At 36.2% G+C, this 25554-nt stretch overlaps 1 protein-coding gene across 2 annotated transcripts in view; it reads right to left on the bottom strand.

Moving 5' to 3' along the window:
* The window catches only part of LOC101890542 (serine/arginine repetitive matrix protein 2), a 558864-nt gene that overhangs the window by 508403 nt on the left and 24907 nt on the right, over window positions 1-25554 (bottom strand). For both annotated transcript variants that reach the window (XM_059130660.1, XM_059130659.1), the window contains exons 3-4: window positions 11272-15650; window positions 8767-9414 (exon numbers count right to left, since the gene is read on the bottom strand). In XM_059130660.1, the coding sequence (XP_058986643.1) occupies window positions 8767-9414; window positions 11272-15646 (5023 nt within the window). In that variant the 5' untranslated portion in view covers window positions 15647-15650. The remainder of the gene's footprint in view (window positions 1-8766; window positions 9415-11271; window positions 15651-25554) is intronic.

Here is a 25554-nt window from a genome sequence, read left to right as displayed (position 1 = left end):
TATGATGCAAATATAGAACCACATTACATAAAATATATATTTTTGCAACCAACGTTTGATGAACTAGAGGTCCTTGAAAAAAAAATAAAATAAAATTCTTTAAAAAATCCACGTTTGATGATGTGAAGTTCCTTGAAAAAAATTATTTAAATTATCCATATTTGATGAACTGGAAGTCCTTGAAAAAAAAAATTATTTAAAATATCCACAATTGATGAACTAAAGGTCCTTGAAATAAAATTCTTTAAAAAATCCAAATTTGATGAACTAAAGGTCCTTGAAAAAAATTCTTTAAAAAATCCAAGTTTGATGAACTAAAGGTCCTTGAAATAAAATTCTTTAAAAAATCCACGTTTGATGAACCAAAGGTCCTTGAAATAAAATTCTTTAAAAAATCCACGTTTGATGGACCAATGGTCCTTGAATAAAATAAAATAAAATTCTTTAAAAAATCCACGTTTGATGAACCAAAGGTCCTTGAAAAAAATAAAATAAAATTCTTTAAAAAATCCACGTTTGATGAACTAAAATTCTTTAAAAAATGTCCTTTTAAACTAAAGGTCCTTGAAAAAAAATTCTTTAAAAAATCCACGTTTGATGAACTAAAATTCTTTAAAAAATGTCCTTTTAAACTAAAGGTCCTTGAAAAAAAATTCTTTAAAAAATCCAAGCTTGATGAACCAAAGGTCCTTGAAAAAAATAAAATAAAATTCTTTAAAAAATCCAAGCTTGATGAACCAAAGGTCCTTGAAAAAAATAAAATAAAATTCTTTAAAAAATCCACGTTTGATGAACCAAAGGTCCTTGAAAAAAAATAAAATAAAATTCTTTAAAAAATCCACGTTTGATGAACTAAAGGTCCTTGAAAAAAAATATTTAAAAAATCCACTTTTTATGAACTTTAGGTCCTTGAAAAAAAATATTTAAAAAATCCACTTTTTATAAACTTAAGGTCCTTGAAAAAAATTATTTAAAAAATCCAAGTTTGATAAACCAAAGGTCCTTGAAAAAAAATTATTTAAAAAATCCACTTTGATGAACTAAAGGTCATTGAAAAAAATATTTAAAAAATCCACTTTTTATGAACTTAAGGTCCTTGAAAAAAAAATTTAAAAATACCACTTTTATGAACTTAAGGTCCTTGAAAAAAATTATTTAAAAAATCCAAGTTTGATAAACCAAAGGTCCTTGAAAAAAATTATTTAAAAAATCCACTTTGATGAACTAAAGGTCATTGAAAAAAAATATTTAAAAAATCCACTTTTTATGAACTTTAGGTCCCTGAAAAAAAATATTTAAAAAATCCACTTTTTATAAACTTAAGGTCCTTGAAAAAAATTATTTAAAAAATGTCCGTTTAAACTTAAGGTCCTTGAAAAAAATATTTAAAAAATCCACTTTTTATGAACTTAAGGTCCTTGAAAAAAATATTTAAAAAATCCACTTTTTATAAACTTAAGGACCTTGAAAAAAATTATTTAAAAAATCCAAGTTTGATAAACCAAAGGTCCTTGAAAAAAATTATTTAAAAAATCCACTTTGATGAACTAAAGGTCATTGAAAAAAAATATTTAAAAAATCCACTTTTTATGAACTTAAGGTCCTTGAAAAAAATATTAAAAAAAACCACTTTTATGAACTTAAGGTCCTTGAAAAAATTATTTAAAAAATCCAAGTTTGATAAACCAAAGGTCCTTGAAAAAAAAATATTTAAAAAATCCACTTTGATGAACTAAAGGTCATTGAAAAAAAATATTTAAAAAATCCACTTTTTATGAACTTTAGGTCCTTGAAAAAAAATATTTAAAAAATCCACTTTTTATAAACTTAAGGTCCTTGAAAAAAATTATTTAAAAAATGTCCGTTTAAACTAAAGGTCCTTGAAAAAAATTCTTTAAAAAATCCACGTTTGATGAACCAAAGGTCCTTGAAATAAAATTCTTTAAAAATGTCCTTTTAAACTAAAGGTCCTTCAATTAAAATTCTTTAAAAAATCCACGATTGATGAACCAAAGGTCCTTGAAATAAAATTCTTTAAAAAATTCACGATTGATGAACTAAAGGTCCTTGAAATAAAATTCTTTAAAAATTCCACGTTTGATGAACTAAAGGTCCTTAAAAAAATTCTTTAAAAAATTCACGTTTGATGAACTAAAGGTCCTTGAAATAAAATTCTTTAAAAAATCCACAATTGATGAACTAAAGGTCCTTGAAATAAAATTCTTTAAAAAATCCACGTTTGATGAACTAAAGGTCCTTGAAATAAAATAATTTAAAAAATCCACGTTTGATGAACTAAAGGTCCTTGGAAAAAAATCTATGAAAAATCCACGTTTGATGAACTAAAGGTCCTTGAAATAAAATTCTTTAAAAAATGTATTTTTAAACTAAAAGTCCTTGACAAATTCTTTACAAGATCCACGTTTGATGAACCAAAGGTCCTTGAAATAAAATTCTTTAAAAAAAACACGTTTGATGAACCAAAGGTCCTTGAAATAAAATTCTTTACAAGATCCACGTTTGATGAACCAAAGGTCCTTGAAATAAAATTCTTTAAAAAAAACACGTTTGATGAACCAAAGGTCCTTGAAATAAAATTCTTTACAAGATCCACGTTTGATGAACCAAAGGTCCTTGAAATAAAATTCTTTAAAAAAAACACGTTTGATGAACCAAAGGTCCTTGAAATAAAATTCTTTACAAGATCCACGTTTGATGAACCAAAGGTCCTTGAAATAAAATTCTTTAAAAAAAACACGTTTGATGAACCAAAGGTCCTTGAAATAAAATTCTTTACAAGATCCACGTTTGATGAACCAAAGGTCCTTGAAATAAAATTCTTTAAAAAATCCACGTTTAATGAACCAAAAGTCCTTGAAATAAAATTTTTTGAAAAATCTACGTTTGATGAACTAAAGGTCCTTGGAAAAAATTCTTTGAAAAATCCACTTTTGATGAACCAAAAGTCCTTGAAATAAAATTCGTTAAAAAATCCACGTTTGATGAACTAAAGGTCCTTGGAAAAAATTCTTTAAAAAATCCACGTTTGATGAACTAAAGGTCCTTGGAAAAAATTCTTTAAAAAATCCACGTTTGATTAACTAAAGGTCCTTGGAAATTTTTTTTTAAAAAATCCACGTTTGATGAACCAAAGGTCCTTGAAATAAAATTATTCAAAAAATCCATGTTTGATGAACTAAAGGTCCTTGAAAAAATTATTTAAAAATCCACGTTTGATGAACTAGAGGTCCTTGAAAATAGTTATTTAAAAAATCCACGTTTGATGAACTAAAGGTCCTTGAAATAAAATTCTTTAAAAATGTCCTTTTAAACTAAAGGCCCTTGAAAAAAAATTCTTTAAAACATGTCCTTTTAAACTAAAGGTCCTTGAAAAATGTGATGATGTGAATTTCCTTGAAAAAAATTATTAAAAAAATCCACGTTTGGTGATGTGAAGGTCCATATGGGTCAATATTTTGTAATTAATTTTAAAGTTATCCCGACAATATTCTCTTGGGCAGTTTCAATTCTAAAGAAACGACCCTCAATATTTTTACACACACGTTTGCTGGAATTAATAACAGTTTCTCAACAATTTCCTTCATTAATCAACTCCGAACTCATTTAAAATTCCGCAACTATTTATTATTCCAACACCAAGAAAAACAATAGCTACTATAATGGAAAGTTATGATTTCTTGACCACGATTCTTCATTCCCTCCAATCTGCTCTCCTGGTCCCCAGTGAAAAGTTCAATTGAATTATTTGAAAATCAAGAGTTCAAAGTTTTCTCTCTCTCTCTATGTATATTTCTCTCTCCCACTCGCCTGCTCATCTTAAAGTAGAGTAGTTATAATTGACTGTGACTTGAACCTTTATACTTCATTTAATGATGGCAATTTTAGTTTTTCCACAACTTATCCCTAGAGAATCGAAAGAAAACCAAAAGAAGTCAAAGATACAGATATGTGTGCTTGGGTTTGGGGTTGGCTTATGCCTGGAATCCTAGGACCAAAGTTAATTTTCTTGGGGGTGGATGGTGACGGGTTAGGAGCAAAGAATTATTGAATTCAAACAATGAAATGAAGAAACTTTTATTATTTCAATACTTTGTGAAAACACAAGGCACACTCTCACACACACACTCTCTCAACTAACACACACTCATCCAACATATTAAAAATTCTTTATTTATTTTATAAAAGATCTTCTTCGTTGTCTTTTTCTTTTCTTTTTTTCCTCAAAGAAAAATGAATGAATGAAAAGTTTTCTTCTTGCAGCACTAAATGATGAAAAATAATTCCTCTGCCATCCGTTGTGGCATTCAAAAGAGAAAACTTATCGAAAAGGCTTTTCCTTGGTTTGAATTATTTCAAATATTCTCCTTTGTCTACTGGGGATGGGGGAGGGGTAGGTGTTAAAGTTTTTAAAAAGGATTTATTAAAAGATTTCAATGGCAAAATTTTATTTGAATGAACAAAGGAGGAAAAACGGTAATTTTAATAGGAAATTAATTTTAGAGGAGATAGAGAAAGATTACATGAAGAAAGAGACAGAGAGAGAGAGAGAGAGAGTGAGAGAGAAAATTACATAATTTAAAAAAAACAAGTTGAGAAGTAACAGTCGGTTTTGCCGACTGGTGTATATCCTCAGCCAATGTTCGATTATTTAAATATGTTTTGACTTCAGTTCCGATTATTCAAATTGTTGACCCTCTATGGAGTAGGTTACAAAGGAATTGGTCAGTATTGTCCATTTCGCATCGGACCTAAATAAATATGATATAAATATTGCCACGTTCCAATTTTGATAATTTGTAGAAAATTGTAAAATATGGGTCCGGTACCAGATATAGCCGACCGAGGTATCCCATTTTCATACCTCATTTAATAGAGATAAAAATATTGGTATTAGTCAAATTACAAGAAAATCGAAAATTTTTATCCAATTTTATGCGAAATCATAAATTCCATATTCATCTAAGGTTTCCGGTTGAGAGATATAATTTAGATGCAGCAAGTTGTAAAGAATCACCGTCTTGTTTCACAATTTATGACAGATAAAAGTATTGAAAGTCCCTTTGTGGGTAAGGTATCAGAGAGGTTCGCAGATATAGAGGGAGAGATGAAAAAACTGCAACCAACTTCAGACTGCTGTAATTTCAAGGCTACTCGTCCGACAGCTGCTAAAATTATTCCAGTGACAGCTCATTTTATTGCTTACAAGCGTACAAAAGCATTTTATTGAGAATTTCACAGAAAAAAACTTATTCGTGATGGAATTGAAGCGTGATAGTGCGATTTCTTTATATTTGGCTGGAAAACCACAAGTGGCTAGAGGTTAGAGTACTCCAGCATTTAAATGTGAATAAATCTTTTGAGTCTCGTACCATCGCTCGTTATCGTGATACTGGCAGCGTAGCCCGACATCAAGGAAGTGGACGGAAGAAAACAGCAACATCTGCAGAAATGGTTCGAAAAGTAAAGAAGCGACTTAATCGAAACCTCGCAATGACCGAAAAATGGCTCGTGAGCTGAACATCGCAATCACAATATTCCTTTCGACAAATATTGAAAAAAGGGCCCGGGGCAAAGCCTTTGAAATTCCAAAAAGTGCAAGAACTTAAACCGCAACAGAAAGAAAATAGACTCAAAAGAGCTTGGCCGAAAGTTGTGAACAGCCGAATTTGGTTTTTATTTTAACATTCGTTATCCAGCAGTTTGTAAACAATCAAAATGATCGTGTTTACTTGCCAAAGAGGTCAGCTGAAAATGTGCATTTTCGGTTGGCCACCAGAACTCAAGCGCCGACCATGGTGATGGTGTGGGTCGCATTAACAGCCAATGGTCGCTCTCCGCTCGTATTAATCGACCGTGGCATCAGAAAAAATGGCGAATATATTGCGAAAATATTCTGAGGTTGGAGGTTGGGCACGCAAACATTTTGGCCGCAGACCTTGGACATTCCAACCTGAGTCGGCACCATCGCACTAAGCACACACCACTCAAAAATGGTTACAAAATGAGGTTCCTCGTTTCATTTCCAGCGCACAATGGCCACCAACATCTCCGGATACCAATCCGTTGCACTATTGTGTCTGGAGTATTTTGAAAAGCAAGGTTGGCACTAAAAAATACCAAAGTGTCGATCACCTCAAGCAAGCGCTTCGCCGGGAATGGCCAAAATACCCCTGAGCAACATTCAGGCAGCATGTGACGGTTTCATTGGCCGTTTGAAGGCCATAATTCGTGCCAAAGGCGACCAATTCGAACAAATCTAAACTTAGTCGAAAATTTGATGCTATTTCCGACATTTTTTTGCTTTCATTCAATAAAATTAAAAAAATGTAAAAATTATAGCATTTGACTTTGAAGTCGATTTAAAGACGAAAATCTCACTTTCGGAATCTGGAAAGAGCCTTCCTTTCTACACCGTACTATGGAGGGTATATTAACTTTGTCATTCCGTTTGTAACTCCTTGAAATAGTCATGCCAGACCAAACTAAGTATATATATTCTTGATCAGCGTACAATTCAAAGTCGATTAAGCGATTTACGTCCGTCTGTTGTAATTACGCTATCTTTCGAAGGAATTGAGATGGAAGGCCAAAAATGTTGCACTCATGTGCATTTTGCCAGTATCCAGGCTAAGTTCGTAAATGGATCATCTCGATCCACGACTTCGTATAACCCCTATATAACGTTACCTCCCAATATTCGGTATTTTTATGGTATTAGAGAAATTATATACCGGAGTTGTTTTAAATTTCGTATTTAAAAGTTCCATAAACCTATATTTTTTAAACCAGTTTTTCGGCCGCCGACGTGCAATGGCTTTGAATGCCTTCGTTATGGCTTAATTAAGAAATTTCCATAAATTTTTAGGTGTGGTGAGTTTCGGCAAAAATTCACCACACCTTGAAAATACTGTCAAATAATCTTATATCAGATAGTGACATAAACTAGAAGGATTATAAACATTTTCTAAAGTGTGGTGAGTATTTTCTGCCATTTTTTGCACAAAGTAGGAACAATATATCATTTTTATAAAATTTATTTACGAAATTATAGGATATAAGGATGCTTATTCGTGGCACACGATCTTACAGCACTAAAATGTTGACGTCAAACGTATCTAATTATGCAATTTCATTAATTTTGCCAGTGTGGTGAGTTTTGCAAAAATTCAAATTCAGCAATTTTTTAACAATTTTATTATTTTTTTTTTTCTTATTTATTTCATAAAATTCTATAACTTTCGCTAGTTTATTCCTCGCAAATAAGCTTGTATCGAATTGTAAGGTCTTTGAATGCCTTCGCTGCGGTTTATATAAGAAATTTCTATAAATTTTTAGGTCTGGTGAGCTTCGGCAGAAATTCACCACACCTTGAAATTTATATAAAATGCATCTATATCACCTTCTAATGTAAGATAAAATCATTATAGGCCTTTTTGAGGGTATGGTGTTTATATATATACATGGCTTTTTCAACCTCTTGAGAGCAAAAGGATTTAGTTTCGCCAAATTTTAACTTCTTGCTAAGTACTATGTTACTAAGTGCTTGTTTCCACCAAATTTTTAAATTTTCTATTTTCGTAGATAATTTCCATTACGAAATCCAAAGATCGGAAAGATTTAAGATTTATATATAAGATTTGTATATTGTTAGGAAGCTTAAAATTAGGTCAACAGTACAGACAGTTCTTTACAAGGATATTTCAGTCCTCTGGAAACCAAACTGCTGATTTACAGCAAATTCGCTCGAAAAATATGAATAAATCGCCAAAAAATACCTTAATTGGGCGGTACTGATACTGTGGATATATATGGCCCATTTTCAATGCTAACAATTGCATGGACCTAAAATTCATCTGAGTTAAAATTTTACGAACCTATTTCGTCTCGATAAAAAGGTAGAGTAATAGAGTAGAGTAATTTCCACATAAGGATAGGCAGACGGATGGACATGGCTACAGCGATATAGGGTTTCATGCTGATCAAGAATATATATATTTTGTGGGGTCTAAAATGCTTATTTTGAGAAGTTACAAACGCGACTATACGAATATAGAACTGAAGTGATATCGAGTCAATATTGTCCTTAAGGAGAGGAGAATAATTTATTAGGGCACTCATTTTCTCTCCCAACAACAAGTCTCTGTTGAGCACACACTCATACTTGCATACACCACCACAACAAGTTGTCAAACAAGTTTCCTCTCCCTCCAACTGATAAGTAAATGTCAATCTCCTTGTACAACTCCTTGCATGTCCTTACCAAGTTGCAGGACCTTCAAGATGTCAATTATGCAGGACACCAATAAGGATTATTAAAATGCATTTAATTTGTAGATTTTCCAAAGGACTTGATGAGTCTCAAGTGTCACAGAGGTAATACATCAATTAAGTCGTAGTTCATAATTAATTCATTTTGTAAGGAGGAACAAGAATAACTTTCGGGAGAGGAGGGAGAGAATTTTAAGGAGAGATAACAAAGAAACTTTGCAAGAGCAAAGTTTCGAAGGATAAGGAGGGATGAACCGGAAAACAATTCTCTTAGAGTTTTACTTATTCAGTATTCCAATTAAGAATATACCAATATAGTGGGCCATGAGGTGTGGTAGGTCTGATCTAAGAATCGCAGTGGGCATACTGACTGGCCACTGCAGTATCAGGAACCTGACCTCAATATGGGACAACAGGGTTCCTAACTACAGTTGATAATTCATAAACGTTTAGGCAATTTTTCAAATTCCTACTCACCACTTGTTTCATTTGCTGCGCCCTGAGATCCCGACTGCTGTTGTGCTGCTGCTGCTGCTGCTTGTGCCTGCTGATGTTGTTGTTGTTGATGCTGCTGTGACTGCTGCTGATGATGGATGTTTGTGGAACAGAATGCACTGCCACCCAAGCCAGCCGACAATGGGGGCTGGCTTGAAGGAGGTGGTGCCGCTGATGCAACACCTGTTGCACTACTCGGATATCCACTACTGGCACGATATGTTGGCGGTGGCGAACCAGGATCACAATGACCCGGTGGTGGCGGCCCATAATGTGATGGTGGCGGAGGACCCGCGGCATAGTGATGAGGCGGTGGTGGCATACCATGATGTTCGGCACCGGCCTGTTGATACTGATGATGGGCATGCACATGGGCATATTGATGCTGATGATGCACCCCGCCAGCGCCATGTGGTGACATATGATGTGCATGATAGGCAGCAGCCGCTGCTGCTGCTGCCGCCGCATAGGAAGGAGGCGGTGGACCATGATGTTCCATGGGTTCAGTGTGAATGCCCAAATCGGCGGGGTTGTAGAGACCGGCGGCGGCATTCAGTGTCTCCGACAGTGATGAGGCCGAGGTTGCCTGCGAGGTGGCAGTTGTGGGCGGAGGTGAGACAATTGGAGTGCCTGGAATGAAGATATGAAGGATAATGGTAAGTAAACAAATAATCTAGGGTATTTTTAAAGAGGATTTCCAAGGACTCTATTGGCAATAAACGTGAATTTTTTACGAAGATTTTTTCAAGGACTCTCTAGCTCATAAAAGTGGATTTTTTAAAGAGGATTTTTTCAAGGACTCTCTAAACATAATAAACGGACTCGCTAGGCCATAAACGTGGATTTTTTAAAGAAGATTTTCTCAAGGACTCTTTAGGTCATAAACGAGGATTTTTTAAAGAAGATTTTCTCAAGGACTCTAAGCCCACAAACGTGGATTTTTTAAAGAAGATTTTCTCAAGGACTCTTTAGGTCATAAACGTGGATTTTTTAAAGAAGATTTTCTCAAGAACTCTTAGCCCATAAACGTGGATTTTTTAAAGAACATTTTCTCAAGGACTCTTTAGGTCATAAACGTGGATTTTTTAAAGAAGATTTTCTCAAGAACTCTTAGCCCATAAACGTGGATTTTTTAAAGAAGATTTTCTCAAGGACTCTTTAGGTCATAAACATGGATTTTTTAAAGAAGATTTTCTCAAGGACTCTTTAGGTCATAAACGTGGATTTTTTAAAGAAGATTTTCTCATGGACTCTCTAGGACATAAACGTGGATTATTTAAAGAAGATTTTCTCACGGACTCTCTAGGACATAAACGTGGATTATTAAATATTTTCTTAAGGACTCTTAGGCCACAATTGTGGATTTTGAAGGAAGATTTCCTCAAGGACTCTCTAGGCCATAAACGTGGATTTTTTAAAGGAAGATTTCCTCAAGGACTCTCTAGGCCATAAACGTGGATTTTTAAAAAAGATTTTCTCAAGGACTTTCTGAACATTAAACGTGGATTTTTAAAGAAGATTTTCTCAGGGACTCTCTAAGCAATAAACGTGGATTTTTAAAGAAGATTTCTTCAAGGACTCTCTAGGCCATAAACGTGGATTTTTAAAAAAGATTTTCTCAAGGACTCTCTAGGCCATAAACGTGGATTTTTAAAGATTTTCTCAAGGACTCTCTAGGCCATAAACGTGGATTTTTTAAAGAAGATTTTCTCAAGGACTCTCTAGGCCATAAATGTGGATTTTATAAAGAAGATTTTCTCAAGGACTCTCTAGGCAATAAACGTGGATTTTTTAAAGAAGATTTTCTCAAGGACTCTCTAGGCCATAAACGTGGATTTTTTAAAGGAGACTTTCTCAAGGACTCTTTGGAACATAAACGTGGATTTTTAAAGAAGGTTTTCTCAAGGACTCTCTAGGCCATAAACGTGGATTTTTAAAGAAGATTTTGTTAAGGACTCTCAAGGCCATAAACGTGGATTTTTTAAAGAAGATTTTCTCAAGGACTCTGTAAGACATAAACGTGGATTTTAAACAGATTTTCTCAAGGACTCTGTAGGACATAAACATGGATTTTTAAAGAGGATTTTTTCGAGGACTTCTAGGCCATAAACGTAGATTTTTAAAGAAGATTTTTTCAAGGACTTCCAGGCCATAAACGTGGATTTTTAAAGAAGATTTTTTCAAGGACTTCCAGGCCATAAACGTGGATTTTTAAAGAAGATTTTCGCAAGGACTTCTAGGCCATAAACGTGGAAGAAGATTTCTTCAAAGAAGATTTCTTCAAGGACTATCTAAGCAATAAACGTGGATTTTTAAAAACAGGTTCTTCGAGGTCATTTTACATGAATTTTTCTAAAAAAATTTAAGGACTATTAGAGCAAAAAATGTGAGTTTCTTAAAACAAATTTGAAGGACTCTCTGTGGTGAATTTTTAAGAAATTTCTTTCACGGACCATAACAGTATGGATAACACAAAACTTTACTCACCTTCACTAGCCCCACTGCCGGCAGCACCGGGAGGCAGCATACTTGACAGAGCACTCAATGGCGTATAAGACTTTGGCGGTGGCTCCGTTGAACCGGGCCTCAGCAAACGCTCCTCCGTAACGCTAGACTGAACACGATATTGCATCTTACAATAGGCCTCCTGGCCAGCACCTGAACTTGAATTGACATAGACCCCAGTAATGGTGACATCTGTATCCTGGACAATAACCACACTCGATGAGGTGGGACGACTTGAATCCTTGGCCTCTTTCGTGCTACTCGTTGTGGTACTGCTACCCGACGAACTCGATGTGGTGGTAGTAGTTGTATCTGTATTGGTTTCTTTGGTATCCTTGGAATACTTGGAATCATTGCTTTCCTCACAGATATTTGTGGGTTGTTTTTCCAGCTTCGTGGGTGTGTTGGGAGTGGCTTGGGTGGATTTTGTTTCAGCGACAGCAGGAGTAGAGGTTTTCAAAGGAGTTGTTGTAAGGGGAGTGGGTGTTGTGGTGGTGGTGGAGGTCGTGGTATTGCTGCTAGTTGCTGTAGGTTCCATAGATGTGCTTGTTGTTGTTTCTTTGATTGTGGGAGTACTTCGGGATACCACCGAACTGGGGTTGGCTGCTGCAGTTACAGTTGCCTCCCTTGTAAGATCGGGAGTGGCTGTCTTACTGGGTGATGCTGTTGCCGCACCTGTGGCCGAGGCACTGGCATTGCCGGGCGTTTTGACCGCTTTGCCTTCCCTACCCTTGGCCTCCTTGGACTTTTTACTCGGCGTCTTCTGCTCATCTTCATAGGTCTCATAGCCACTGAGCTGGCCCAAATTCCTATCCAAATGTCGTTCCACTTCATAGGTGGCTGCCACAATGGCACTGGCATTCAAGCTGGCCATACGCTTGCGGGCCAATATACCCTTATAGTCCCCAATGAGTTCCTCTTTGAAAATCCGCTTTCGTTTCTTCGGAGGCTTTTTGGCCTCTGGTAGCTTGAGTTTTGACGGCTTTTCTTTATCCCCGCCTTCTTCCTTATCCGAAGATTCAGAATTACCCTCCTCCGCCGAACTACCGGTGCTTAGTTTAACCATTTTCTTAAGGGGTTTCTTGATTTTTGTATACTTCCGTTTGACTTTAATGGGTGTTTCCGGTTCCTTGGATTCACCTTCTCCCTTGGCTTTTGCCTTAAGCTGCTTTTCCATTTCCTTTTCTTTCTTGGCTTGCAGCCGCTTTTGCAGCTTTTTCTTTTTGAGTCTCATTTGTTCGATTTCGTCTAGCTCACTATCGCTATCGAATTCCCAGTATTTGCCAAAACCTCGTCCGCCGGCATCATTGCGTTGCTCCCTTTTCAGCTCTCCCACAGGCTCTTCAATGGGTTCTGTGGGTTCCTTTTCCGCCTTAGGGGCATCCTCAATCTTCAAAGGGTCTTCGGACTTTTTCTCCTTCTTGGTTTTGGGTTTATCCTCTGATTTTGTGGAGCTGGCCGGCGTGTCCTTGGGTTTCTCTTTTTCCTTGTCCTTTTCTGCATCCTTTTCCTTTTGTTTTGGGGTGGGAGTATCCTCCTGTTTTTTATCCTTGTCCTTCTCCTCATCACTGTTGTCCAGGGTCCGTATCTTTGGCGGCATTAATGTGGCTTTGGACAGACCCAATTCATAGGCTGTGCGAGATTCATTTTCGTAGAGACACTGCACCTTGGCGAGGGCATTTAAAGAGGCCATGCGATGCCTTTTTTGGCTAAAGACAATCAGATTTTTATCATCCTCGGAGTCACTACTCTCGGCAGTTTCTTCCTCATCTCCATTGGATTTTTTACCGACTTTCTTGGTGGGCTTCTCAAAGTTTTTCCCTATTTTCGATTTTGCCGGCCTGCCAGCTTTCAGGTTCTTTTGCTTTTGCAGATTTTTGACCTTGGCGGACATTAGCTTTTTGTTCAGGGCAAGGGGTTTCTTTTTGGTTAATTCCTTTTTGGGTGGCTTTTTATTGACCACTTCCTTTTCTCCTTCTTCCTCTGTCTTTTCTTCTGCACCCTTTTCTTCTTCTGTCTTATCCTCCTCATTCCGATCCTTAACTTCCAACTCATCTTTGGCAAGATCCTCCTTATCCTCCTCTTTCGTTTCAAGATCCTCTTTTGCCACTTTCAGCTCTTTTTCCTCTTCTTTGTTTTCCTCCTTCTCTTCATCGTTTTGAGCCTTTTCTTTGAGCGAGGAGAACTTTGCCGGCTCCTTTTTGGGTGTGGACTTCTTCTGGGTCTTCTTCTCTTCCTCAGAGAATTCCAAGAGATTCTTAAGTGTGGGCAATTCCATGCGTATGTTCTCCTCATCTTCTGAGCCGGATTTAAAGGCATAGATATCATCATCCTTGGCCGTGGCTTCCTTGTTTTCCGTCTTAGCCTTGGCCGCCATGATTTTTGAGTATTGAGATTTTTTGGTAACCGGTTTGGGTATCTTGGGTTTGATGGGATTGACCTTGTATTTGGGCTGAAGCCTCTGCTTGATGTTGGCTATCTTGGGAGGCTGGGTCTTCAACACCTTGGGAGGTTTGTCAGAACTCAGAGTTTTACTGACTTCCTTTGGAGCTGATTCTGTTGTTGTCTCTTTTGTTGGAGTTTCCGCATCTTCCTTAGCTTGCTGTTGTTGCTCCTCCCTATTGGAGTTACCCCCTTGACCAGACTTCTGAACCGCAATCTCCTCGATTTCCATTTGCACTTCCTCCGTATTTGAGTCTATGGTCACCTTGAGTATTTCCTCCTTTTCTTCTTCATAGAATTCGTCTAATTTATTGCACTTTGTTTGCTTCAGCTCTTCGGATGCCTCCAGGGTCTCTGGGGGCTTATTGGAACCACTGGGAGATTTTTTGGGAGATTTACTGGGAGTTTTTGATTTTTCTTCTTCCAATGGGGTTGCTTCGACCTTCGTATCCTCTTTAACCTTATCATCTATTTTATTTTTCTCTTCTTCCGTTTCTTCTTCCTTTTCGAGTATTTTCTTGGTTTCCTTTTCCGGAGTTTCCTCCTTCTGTGTTATTTTGTGTTTTGGAGATTTTCGTTTTTGAGGTGTTGCCACCTTTGGTTCTTGAGATTCTTCCTTAGTCGACTTAATTGTTTCCTCTTCTTTGATTTCTTCTTTATCCTTCTCCACGTTCTTCTTCTCCTCCATTCCCCTACTTTCCTTTTCACTTTTCTGATCTTTGTTTACTTCCGAGAATTCATTGATTTCCTTGCTTTCCACAGCTTCCTGCTTTGTTTCCTTTTCTTCATCTTTTTTGTTCTCCTCTTTTGGCAGCTCTTCTAACTCTTGCTTATCCTTCTCTTCCATTTCCTTACATTTCTCTTCCTTTCCCTTTGCCATTGTCACTTTTTTCTGCTTTGGATTGCTTTCCATTCTGGCCTTTTTCTTTTTATTATCTCCCAAATCACCCGCCAATTGCTGATCCGCTTTACCTTCCTCCTCGTCTTTTTTCTCCTCCCCTTTAGACGTTTGTATCCCACTCTTCTCCACCTGGCTCTCTTTACCACCTGCCTTCGCCTTTTCACTTACTTTCGAACTTTGTGCTCTTCTCCTGTCCTCCTCACTCACCTTAGGCCTCTTCAGCGGCTTGTTATTGTTACTCAAGGTGGCTATAACTTTGACAGCTGCCGCCCGTGATTTCGTTTTGACATTTTCCGATATCGACGATTTCATACCAAGCTCCTGGATATTTTGTTCCTTGGGCAGGATATTATCGAATCCGCTTATTTTAATATCTAAGTTCTTAAGCATTTTACTAATGGCCTTGTGTTTGCCATCCTTTTTGTCCTGACTCTTGCCAGAGGACTCTACGGAACTTATGGTACTTGAATTGGAACTCTGAGGACCCTCTTTGCGTGAATCTTCCTTGTCTTTTTCCAATTGTTTTTTCAGTTCCTCTTTTTGTGACTTGAGTGGATGGGTTTCATTATTCTCCGTCGATGTCTTCTTGACATTCTCTCTGGACGAAGCTCGTGTTGTGCTCTTTTTCTCTTCTTCCGCTTTGGGTTTTTCTTTACTCTTCGAACGTTCGTGTAGCTTGGAAGCGTCTTTGCTGGGCGATGATGTTACCGGCTCTGGATCGGTTTTATCTTTAGCACTCCCAGACTTAGGATTCTTTTTGGAGGGTGACACCGTTTTTGTGTTATCCTTTTTGTTGGGTGTCCCAGCCGCCGAGGTGGAAGCTGGAGCTGTAGTGTTTCCAGTTTTGGCCGAAGGTTTACGTGAAGCAGGCGATTGACTGGCACTACCGGTGGCGGAACGTTGTTTTTTGGCCGAAGCTGTTGTTGCTGAAGACGCCGCTGCTGCTGTCGTACTGGCTACCGTACTTGAACGTTGCTGTCGCTCAGCAACAGATAAACGGCGTTTAGGTCCCATCCCCCTGAAAAGAGAGCAGAAAAAAAATTGAAATTTAGAAATTTGAAAAAAAAAATATTTTGAAAGAAAACACTCAGTGACAAAATGTTTATAAAGCCGTATAGCCAAGTGGCGTATACGTTGCAACATAAGTTATACGCCCTGGGGGAGCTCAATTCTTATTCAGGGTAAATGTACAATGAAGTATTTTTTATTCTCAAAGATAAAAAAGTAGTGGAATAACGCTGAGAAGTAACGCCCAGATGAAAAGGCTGAAGCTAAAATATTTAAATTCTGATGAGGCTGGGCTCTTGGAAATTCTAAAATAAAAGAATTCGAAAGGTACTAAAATGTACTAAAAATGAACGCTTTGTATTGGATAAACAAACTGAGCTAGAATTCTTGGAAATTTGGAAGGAGAGTCACTGGATATTTGGATATTCGAACTTTAGGGTTACGAAAAGTTCTAAAATTGTACAAAACTTCGAAAATGATGTCATTTGGTATTATATGAACGGATAAAGCTGAAATTTGGTATGACAAGGTTGGAAAATAAGTTTGTTTTATGAAGGTAGTTTTGGAAATGTGTGCTAAGTGTAAGAACTGTTCTAACTGGTACTAAATTTCGTACAACTCCGTTTTGGGTGAACGAATGAAGCTGAAACGTTAAAACTTTGTATCAGGGTCCCTGTTGGTGGTTGGTTTGAAGTAAAGAGGTGGTTTTTGGAATGAGTACTACAAGTACACGAAAAGTATTAAATAGTACTATATTTAATACATTTTGATATTGGGTGGACAGTAATGTTATGGTGGTGGTTATGGAAATGTGTACTATAGCTGCACGAAAAGTACTAAATGTCGGTATCAGGGAAGGGATGGCACTGAAATCCTCAAATTGATATTGATGTCTATGTTGGTATCTGGAATTGAGATATGGAAGTGGTTTTGGATGTGTGTACTATAATCGTTCGAAAAGTACTAAATGGTACTAAATTTGGTAGTGGGTAATGGACAAGAGCTGGAAGCCTCTGTTGGTATCTGACATTAAGATATGGTGGTGGTTTTGAAAATGTGTACTATAATTGTATGGAAAGTACTAAACGGTAGTATATTTGGTATTGGGTGAAGGGATAGAGAAAAAATTCTGAAATTTGATATTGAGGTCTCCGTTGGTATCTGGAATTGAGATGTGAAGGTGGTTCCTAATATGTGTCCTATATTTCTACACAAAGCACTAAATGGTACTAAATGCTGATATTGGGTAAATGGATAGTGTTGGAAGCCTCCAATTTGATTTGAAAATGTGTACTTTATTTGTAAGAAAAGTACCAGATAGTACTAAATTCTGTATTGGGCGAAGGAACACAGCAGAATTCGTGAAATTTTATATAGATGTCACTGTTGTTGTATGTAGTTAAGAGAAGGAGTTAGTTTTGGATATGCGTTCCGTAATTGTACTAAATGAACTACTAAACTTAGTATTGGGAGAAATTAAAGATCTGAAATCGTGAAATTGCCACCCTATAGTAATTATCTAATGTCCACCCAAATTGTCCTGTCTTAATTTCTCAATCCATGTAAAATTCCGTGTCGATTGATTTTTAATAATGGCCAGTAGAGCGACTACTAAATCAGGATTTTTATACCCTCATCCATATGGTTAGAGAGGCTATATATCATTTGTTACGGTCAAAACTTGCCTTATCGAAATAACGGTTTTTGACCCTAGGTCTCTTTGGACCAAATCCGCTTCAGGACATTTGGAGTCGATCTAGAGATGTCCGTCCGTCTGTCTGGCTGGTGCGCACGATAACTCTCGAAGGGAGTATCCGATTTGGTCCAAACTTTGCACATCGTAATATTATTATCAAACTCAGATCGAGCTAGCTTACGTCATAGAACAACAAAATATCATAAAATGTTGTTTAAACTTTCGAAATCTTAATATCTATATCACTGCAATATCAGTCCATCCCATCAAGTACCTCCCCCACAATGAATCAATATTTGAAAAATTATAGATCTTATAAAATGCGATGTAAAAATCCAATTGTCTGCAAATCACACACATCGCAATATTATTATTAACCCAAGATCTGTTGTAAAGATGGCATATGTAGGACTACTCCTTTTGGTACCTATCCCACAAAGGGTAAAAATTTGGAATATTTAAAAGACGTTTAAAATGTAAAAAAAGCCTTAGATTATCTTCAAATATCGCATATCCAAATATTTTTATTAACCCAAGGTCTGGTGTAAAGATGGAATATATCGATCCACTCCTTCTGGTACCTCCCCCCAAAGAAGGGTCAACATTTGAAGTTGAAGTTGAAGTGAATGAAGTTCATAACACCGAAATTAACTTCCAATTCCATTTGACTTGGCACATTTGAATATTTCTACTAACACGTAATCTGTTATAAAAACGGTAGAGATTGGAACATTCCTTCTGGTACCTCCCCCACAAAGGGTCAAAGTTTTGAATAACAGAAACGTTCATTAAATCCGAAGTAAGCATCAAGTTCTCCTTATATTTCACACACATCATTATTTCTGGGATATGCTGTGAAGATTGGATATATCGGTCCACCCCTTCTTGTACCTCCCCCAAAAAAAAATATCCACGAAGCTTATAAAACGCGAAATTAACATCCGACTCCATTCAGACTTTGTACATCTCAGTTTTGCCATCAACACATGTTATAAAGATGGTAGAGATCGCCCAATTCCTTCTGGTATCTTCGAGATTTTGAAAAACAAAACGTCCAACGAAAACGAAATAAGCATCCAACTCTCTTCAAATTTCACACACACACAAACATTTTTGGTAACACAGGATCTGTTGTAAAGAGTCACAAAGGTCACAATTTTCAATACTTATATCTGTCATAACTTGCGATGCAGGTAAGCGATTTTTTACAACTTGCTATATCTATTGAATTTATCGAAATTTATGATTTCGCATAAAATTGGATATAAATGTTCGATTTTCTTGTAATTTTGCCCATACCGATATTTTTATCTGTATTAGATGAAGTATAAATATGGGATATATTGGTCCTGGAATGTCGCATTATTTATATTATATTTATATAGGTCCGATACGAAATATACAAAATTGATCCATTCCTTCGGAACCTACTCCATAGAGGGTTAACAACTTGAACAGTAATATCATGAGTCGAAATATATTTAATTAACCGAACATTAGCTGTCTACTAAACCGACTGATACTTATTACCTTGTTATTTCTTCAATCAATTTTAAAAACTTGTTGTATTTTTTATTTCTCGTCAGCATTGATTGCAAATTGCTCTATTCTCTCAATAGAACTTTATGAGCCCATATGAGTTATTCATACTGGCGTATGAGTTATTCCAGTGGTTATACGCACTAGTGTACAAACAAATATAACGTCAAGGTATATTAAATAGGTAGTGTCGTCAACAAAATTTAAGACTAAAAGTGTGAAAAGTTTCTGTAGATTTAGAACAATTTTTGACTAAATATTGGGAAACCTATTTTAAATTGAAAATTTTGATTTTTTCATGCAAAATATATGTTGCATTTCACCCGCCCAAAGATTATCGAAATAGGTAGACTTCTGCCCCGTCTTAATCTTTGAAATTCCTAGTCAATTGTTTACAATCATGAAACACTCCCACAAAATCAGGAAATACTTCAGTTTTGGATTCATATCTTCCCCTAAATATTTTGTATAAACTCCAAAAAAATTATAGGGTTATATTCTGATCAAAAACCATACCCCTGTAAAATATGATGATTGTATACTTAAGAGCTACAAGCAAACAAAAAACTCTTCCCCCAGTATCTCAAAAGTTCGCCTCAGGACGATTTTTTACCCTACATCACATGTGGTAAGGGTATTATGTCTTTGTGCATTTGTTTGTAACATGGAGAAGGAAGCGAGATAGATCCATAGTTACTTTTGAGGATCTTCATAGAATCACTTTCTAAGCCGATTTATGCATGTCAGTCCGTCCGTTGTCCATGTATTTTTGTGAAGAAAATGCAGGTCGCATTTATTATCCGATTGCGATGAAATTTTCCTAATAATATTTGTTTGGCCCAAGGACAAATCCTATAGAAATTGATGAAAATCGGTTTAAATTTAGATATTGGTCTCTTTAATCGATTACGAGTTAATTGTGCACCAAATGGCCAATATCAGTCCAAATGACCTGAATTTTGGTACATCTGACCGAATTCAGTCTAGAAGCAAGTATATCAAATTTGGAGAAAATCAGTTCAGATAGAGCTATTGTTCTCATATGTATCTTCGACCGATTTCACATTTATTGTGCACCAAACGGCTAATATCAACTCAAACGGACTGAATTTTGGCACTTCCGATGGAATTTAGCCTAGAAGCAAGTATATCAATTTTAGTTCAGATATATCAATAGCTCCCATACATATGTTTCATCCGATTTGATGCTAAAGTCCTTCACATGCGTAATATGCACTCCAGAAGAATGATATTTGCGATATCAGGTTTACTGTGCACCAAATGTCTAATATCAGCCCAAATGGACTGGATCCTATAAACCAGTACTCCAAACTTGGTGGAAATCGGTTCAGATAAAGCTATAGCTCCCATTTATATATTTCATCCGATTTGATGTTAAAGTTCTTCACATGCGAAAAGTACACTCCACAACTATGATATTTAACACCGGACAACAGATGAAGCTCAGATATAAGTGTTGAAAATTTCATCAAGATCGGTTCATTCGATATAGCTCTCTTTACATTTTCGACCGATTTCACGTTTATTGTGCACCAAACGGCTAATATCAGCTCAAATGGACTGAATTTTGGCAATTCAGACTGAATTAATCCCAGAAATCAGTACTTCAAATTTGGTGTAAATCATTTCAGATATAGCTATAGCTCCCATATATATGTTTTATCCGATTTGGGGTTTAAGTCCTTCACATGCGTAATATTCACTTCACGACAATAATCGTTGGTACCAGATATCAGATACAGCTGAGAAATAGGTGTTTCATATTTTGTCAAAATCGGTTAAGATTTGAATATAGCTCCCATATATATCTTAATCCGATTTCAGGTTTTTTTGTGCACCAAATGGCTAATATCAGCCCAAATGAACTGAATCTTGACAATTCTGACAAATTTGGTGAAAATTGGTTCAGATATAGCTTTATCTCCCATATATATGTTTGATCCGATTGGATACTAAAGTGCTTCACATACGTAATATACAATCCACAACAATGATATTTGATACCGGACATCAAATGCAACTCGAAAATACCTCTGCCAAATTTTATCGAGATTGGTACAGATTGTTATATGTACCTTCGATATATATCTTCATCCGATTTTACGGTTATTGTTTACCATATATGTAAATCTAGCCCAAATTGAATAGAGTTTTTCATATTCAACCGAATTTTTCCATTGGGTGAAACTTGTTCAGGTATATCAATTGCTTCAATAATTATTTGTTTAATATAATACTCATATCATGCACTGTATAGCAAGGTATGACCTACTTTCCAAAAATTCCCAATATAATTTTTTTGGTGCGGGAACTCTACTAAATTCGCATGGTGGTGTAGGTTATCATATAGTCGGCTCCGCCAGACTTTTGATCTTTCCTTACTTGATTTTGATATACGTTGGGGCTTTCGTTCCCAAAAGTAATGCCCAGTACAAAACCTGAACCTATATTGGTTGAACCATCTCCCCACTGAACCTGAGACAACATATTGCAGGCATTAAAAGTTCTAGTTCAATATAATCTGAATTTGACTAAAATTGAGAGTTTGAATATGTGTATCATTGAATCCCATCAATTCAAAATATTTCTGATGACATAAATTGAGAGAAAACCAATTCTGAATCGCTACGGAGCGTATACGTTCTAACAACATGTATACGCACCATGAAACCCCTACATAAATTGAGTATTTCTAGAGAAATTACAAACATTTATATATGTTGGAAGTTGGTTATCGTCCTAGAATAACAAGAAATTGTCTCTTTGAATTTCGTTATTTAATTTTTAGGGAAAAAATATTTATCGAAAAAAAAAAAAAAACTATTCAAAACCTTATGTCCGAATAAAATGATATATACTCTCTGTAGCCATATGGCTGAAGGTATAAAAACAACATATTCCGTAAATCGAACTACTTTTTAACAGCTTTTTTCACTAATTTTTCTTCCGTCCTTCCTTCCGCCCTCTATTTCAAACATACAATTGTTGAACATTCAATCTCAGTTTCCGTTCGTCTGCGAGTACACACGGCACGTGTTAAAGTGTTGTAGTCAAACGTGTAGTTGACTAAACATGTCCAAGGGCTTTGTGTGTTCGCTCTCTTTCTCTCTCTCTCTCGCCCCACTGCTTTGAAGTGTATTTTTTGCCAGCATTTATGGGGTTGTAAGTGGAGTTGTTGTAATGTAAGCCATTGGCGATAATGTGTGTTTGATTTTTTATTGGGATTTTAATCGTTTGAATGCAATGTTTGTTTCCTGTTCAATACCTTTTTAGGATTTTCAAAAGTTTCTCTCTCTCTCTCCCTCTTTTAGATTTTACATTATTTACAATACCAAGAGCCAAAATAAAAAGAATAGAAATTTTAAAATGATTTCAATGGCCTTTCAAGTAAATCGTTTATAATAGTTTCCACTTTTTTCAGCTGGAGGTCACGTAAATTGAAAAGTTTTTCGAGCTCAAATAACAAATCTATTAGAACTTTTGAAATATTAGTTCAACAATTGAAATTTTGAAAGGAATGGTGGGGCGTGAAGAGGAAATTGAAGAATTTATTTAATTAGACAAAAACAAGAGGAAACAAATACTTTTTCATTTGTTTGTCTGTATAGCCACATCTGTCGGCTATGTTCAGCAAATGTTCGGTTAAATAAATATATTTCGACTTATGTTAGGATTATTCAAATTGTTGACCCCTCTATGGAGTAGGTTCCGAAGGAATGGGCCAATATTGTCCATTTCGTATCGGACCTAAAAAAACATGATGTAGATACTGCGACGTGCCAGGTTTGGACCATAATGGTTGCATTCACTTCACTTTATATGGGATATGTGATAATTTTTAGAAAATGTTAAAATGAGGTACCACTGCGACCGAAGTATCGAACATTTATATCTAATTTTATGCGATATCATAAATTCCATATTTAACTCAGGATTCTGGTTGAGAGGAATATTTAGATATTGAATTTTATATTTAGTATTGAAAATTGTAACCTCTGTGGGTGAGGTTCCAGAAGAAATGATTCGATCTCTACCATCTTTTTAACAGATGTTGTATTGATGGAATTATTGATATGTGCCAAGTCTGAATGGAATCGGATGTTAATTTCGTGTTTTATGAGCTTCACGGACATTCCAAATTTTGACCATTTGGGGGGGAGGTACCCGAAAGAGTGGACCGATATATCCCATCCATACAGCATGTCTTGTGTTGGAAGAAGTAATGGAAAATGGCGAGAACCGGATGCTTATTTCGGATTTTATAACCGTTTTGGTTATTCAGAATTTTGATCCTTTGTGGGTGAAGTACCAGAAGAAATGGTCCGACCTCTACCATCTTTATAACAGGCCTTGTGTTGATGGAAATATTGAGATGTGCCAAGTCTGAATTGAATCAGATGTTAAAATCGCGTTTTATGAGCTTCAGGGAAATTCAAAATATTGACCCTTTGTGGGGGAGGTACCAGAAGGAGTGGACCAATATATTCCATCTTCACAACAGATCTTACGTTAGTGGAAATAATGGGATGTGTAAAATATTAAGAGACCCGCATGCTTAATTCGGATGATATAATCGTTTTGGCTTTTCATAATGTTGACCCTTTGTGGGGGAGGTACAAGAAGGAATGGCCCGATCTCTACCATCCTTAAAACTGATCTTGTGTTGATGGAAATATTGAGATTTGCCAAGTCTGAATGGAATCGGATGTTAATTTCGCGTTTTATGAGTTTCACGGATATTCAAAATTTTGACCCTTTGTGGGGAAGGTACCAGAAGGAGTGGACCGATATATCTCATCTTCACACCAGACCTTGTATGTAATAATATGTAATATGAAGAGAACCGGCTGCTTATTTCGGACTTTATAATCGTTTTGGTTATTCAAAACTTTGACCCTTTGTGGGGGAGGTACCAGAAGGAATGGTCCGATCTCTACCGTTTTTAAAACAGATCCTGTGTTAATGGAAATATACAGATGTGCAAAGTCTAAACAGAATCGGATGTTAATTTCGCGTTTTATGAGCTTAATGGATATTTAAAATTTCGACTCTTTGTGGAGGAGGTACCAGATGGAGTGGGCCAATATGACTCATCTTCACACCAGACCTTGGGTTAATAAAAATATTGCGATGCGTGTAATTTGAAGACAACCGGACTCTTACATTACATTTTATAAAACTTATAATTATTCAAAATTCCGACCCTTTGTGGAATAGGTACCTGAATGAGTGAACCGTATATCCCATCTTCATAGCAGATGTTTTGTAAATACAAATAATGACATGTGTGAAATATGAAGAGAAACGGAAGCTTATTTCGGATTTAATGAACGTTTTAATTATTCAAATCTTTGACCCTTTGTGGGACAAGTACCAGAAGGTATAGCCCGATCTCTACAATCTTCATAACAAATATTGTGTTCATAAAAATATTGACATGTGCCAAGTCTGAAAGGAATCGGATATTAATTTCGGGTTTTATGAGCTTCATGAGTATTCAAAATTTTGAACCTTTGTAGGGGAGGTACCAGAAGGAGTGGACCGATATATTCCATCTTAGCACTAAATCTTTAGTTAAAAAAAAATTGGGATGTGTAAAATTTTAAGACAATCGGTCTCTTATATCACATTTTATCAGAGTTATAATCATTCAAAATTTTGACCCCTTGTGGGGGAGATACTTGATGGAGTGGACCAATATCCATCTTTGCATCTGACCTAGCACTGACGCAAATATTAAGATTTGCAAAGTTGGAGCAAAATTGGATTATCCTTTGTCTTTCTGTGCAAAAAATATTTTTTGAAAAATTTCGACCTTTTGTGGGGGAGGTACCAGAAGAAGTGGGACGATATTGTCCATCTTCGAGCTCGATCTAAGTTTGATAAAAATATTACGATTTACCAAGTTTGGAGAAAATCAGATGCTCCCTTCGAGAGTTATCGTGCGCACCAGCCAGCACACAAAGAGACGGATGAATATCACTAGATCGACTCCAAATGTCCTGAAATGGTTTTGGTCCAAAGAGACCTAGGGTCTAAAACCGTTATTGCGATGAGTCACGTTTTGACCGTATCAAATGTGATATACCCTAACTAGCCATATGGCTGAGGGTTTAACTAGCCATATGACAGAGGGTATAAAAACAATTATTAGGAGCGGATTCAATACAGCTAAACATTTCATAGCCTCCATTATGCGAAACTTTATTTGGTATTTATTTGCTGAGGTACGACGAAGTTCAACTCGCTCATTTGGTAATTTGCCACTACCTCCGCTGAAAAATTAGTTCTTGTTTCAGGTATTCGGCCAACAGGTATATAGCTAGCTTTGATGACGTCCACGAGGTACCTATGTGCTCCCTTAATATCCGATGGGTTGGGTAATTATCTGAGACTGCGATTGTTATATTCTTTGAATTCTTGCCAATTGGCTTTCCCATGGTTAAGGAAAGTGCGGTGTTCAGAGTCTATGTAGTCAGGTGGTCTGTTAAGGGCGACAATAATGGGGAGGGGGTCTAGGCCTAATGAAATTGCCAGGTTATGTCACTTTTCAGACCTTATATATATATATATCTGTCGGAGCACCGACTAAATTTTTCAAACATGTTTTTCCTCCATGAAAAGTGAAAACCATTTTTTATTTAAACACAGCGGAAAA

The sequence above is a fragment of the Musca domestica genome, unplaced genomic scaffold, assembly GCF_030504385.1.
Source record: "Musca domestica strain aabys unplaced genomic scaffold, Musca_domestica.polishedcontigs.V.1.1 78, whole genome shotgun sequence".
Lineage (NCBI taxonomy): Eukaryota > Metazoa > Arthropoda > Insecta > Diptera > Muscidae > Musca > Musca domestica.
This window is presented reverse-complemented; position numbering and strand designations above follow the sequence as displayed.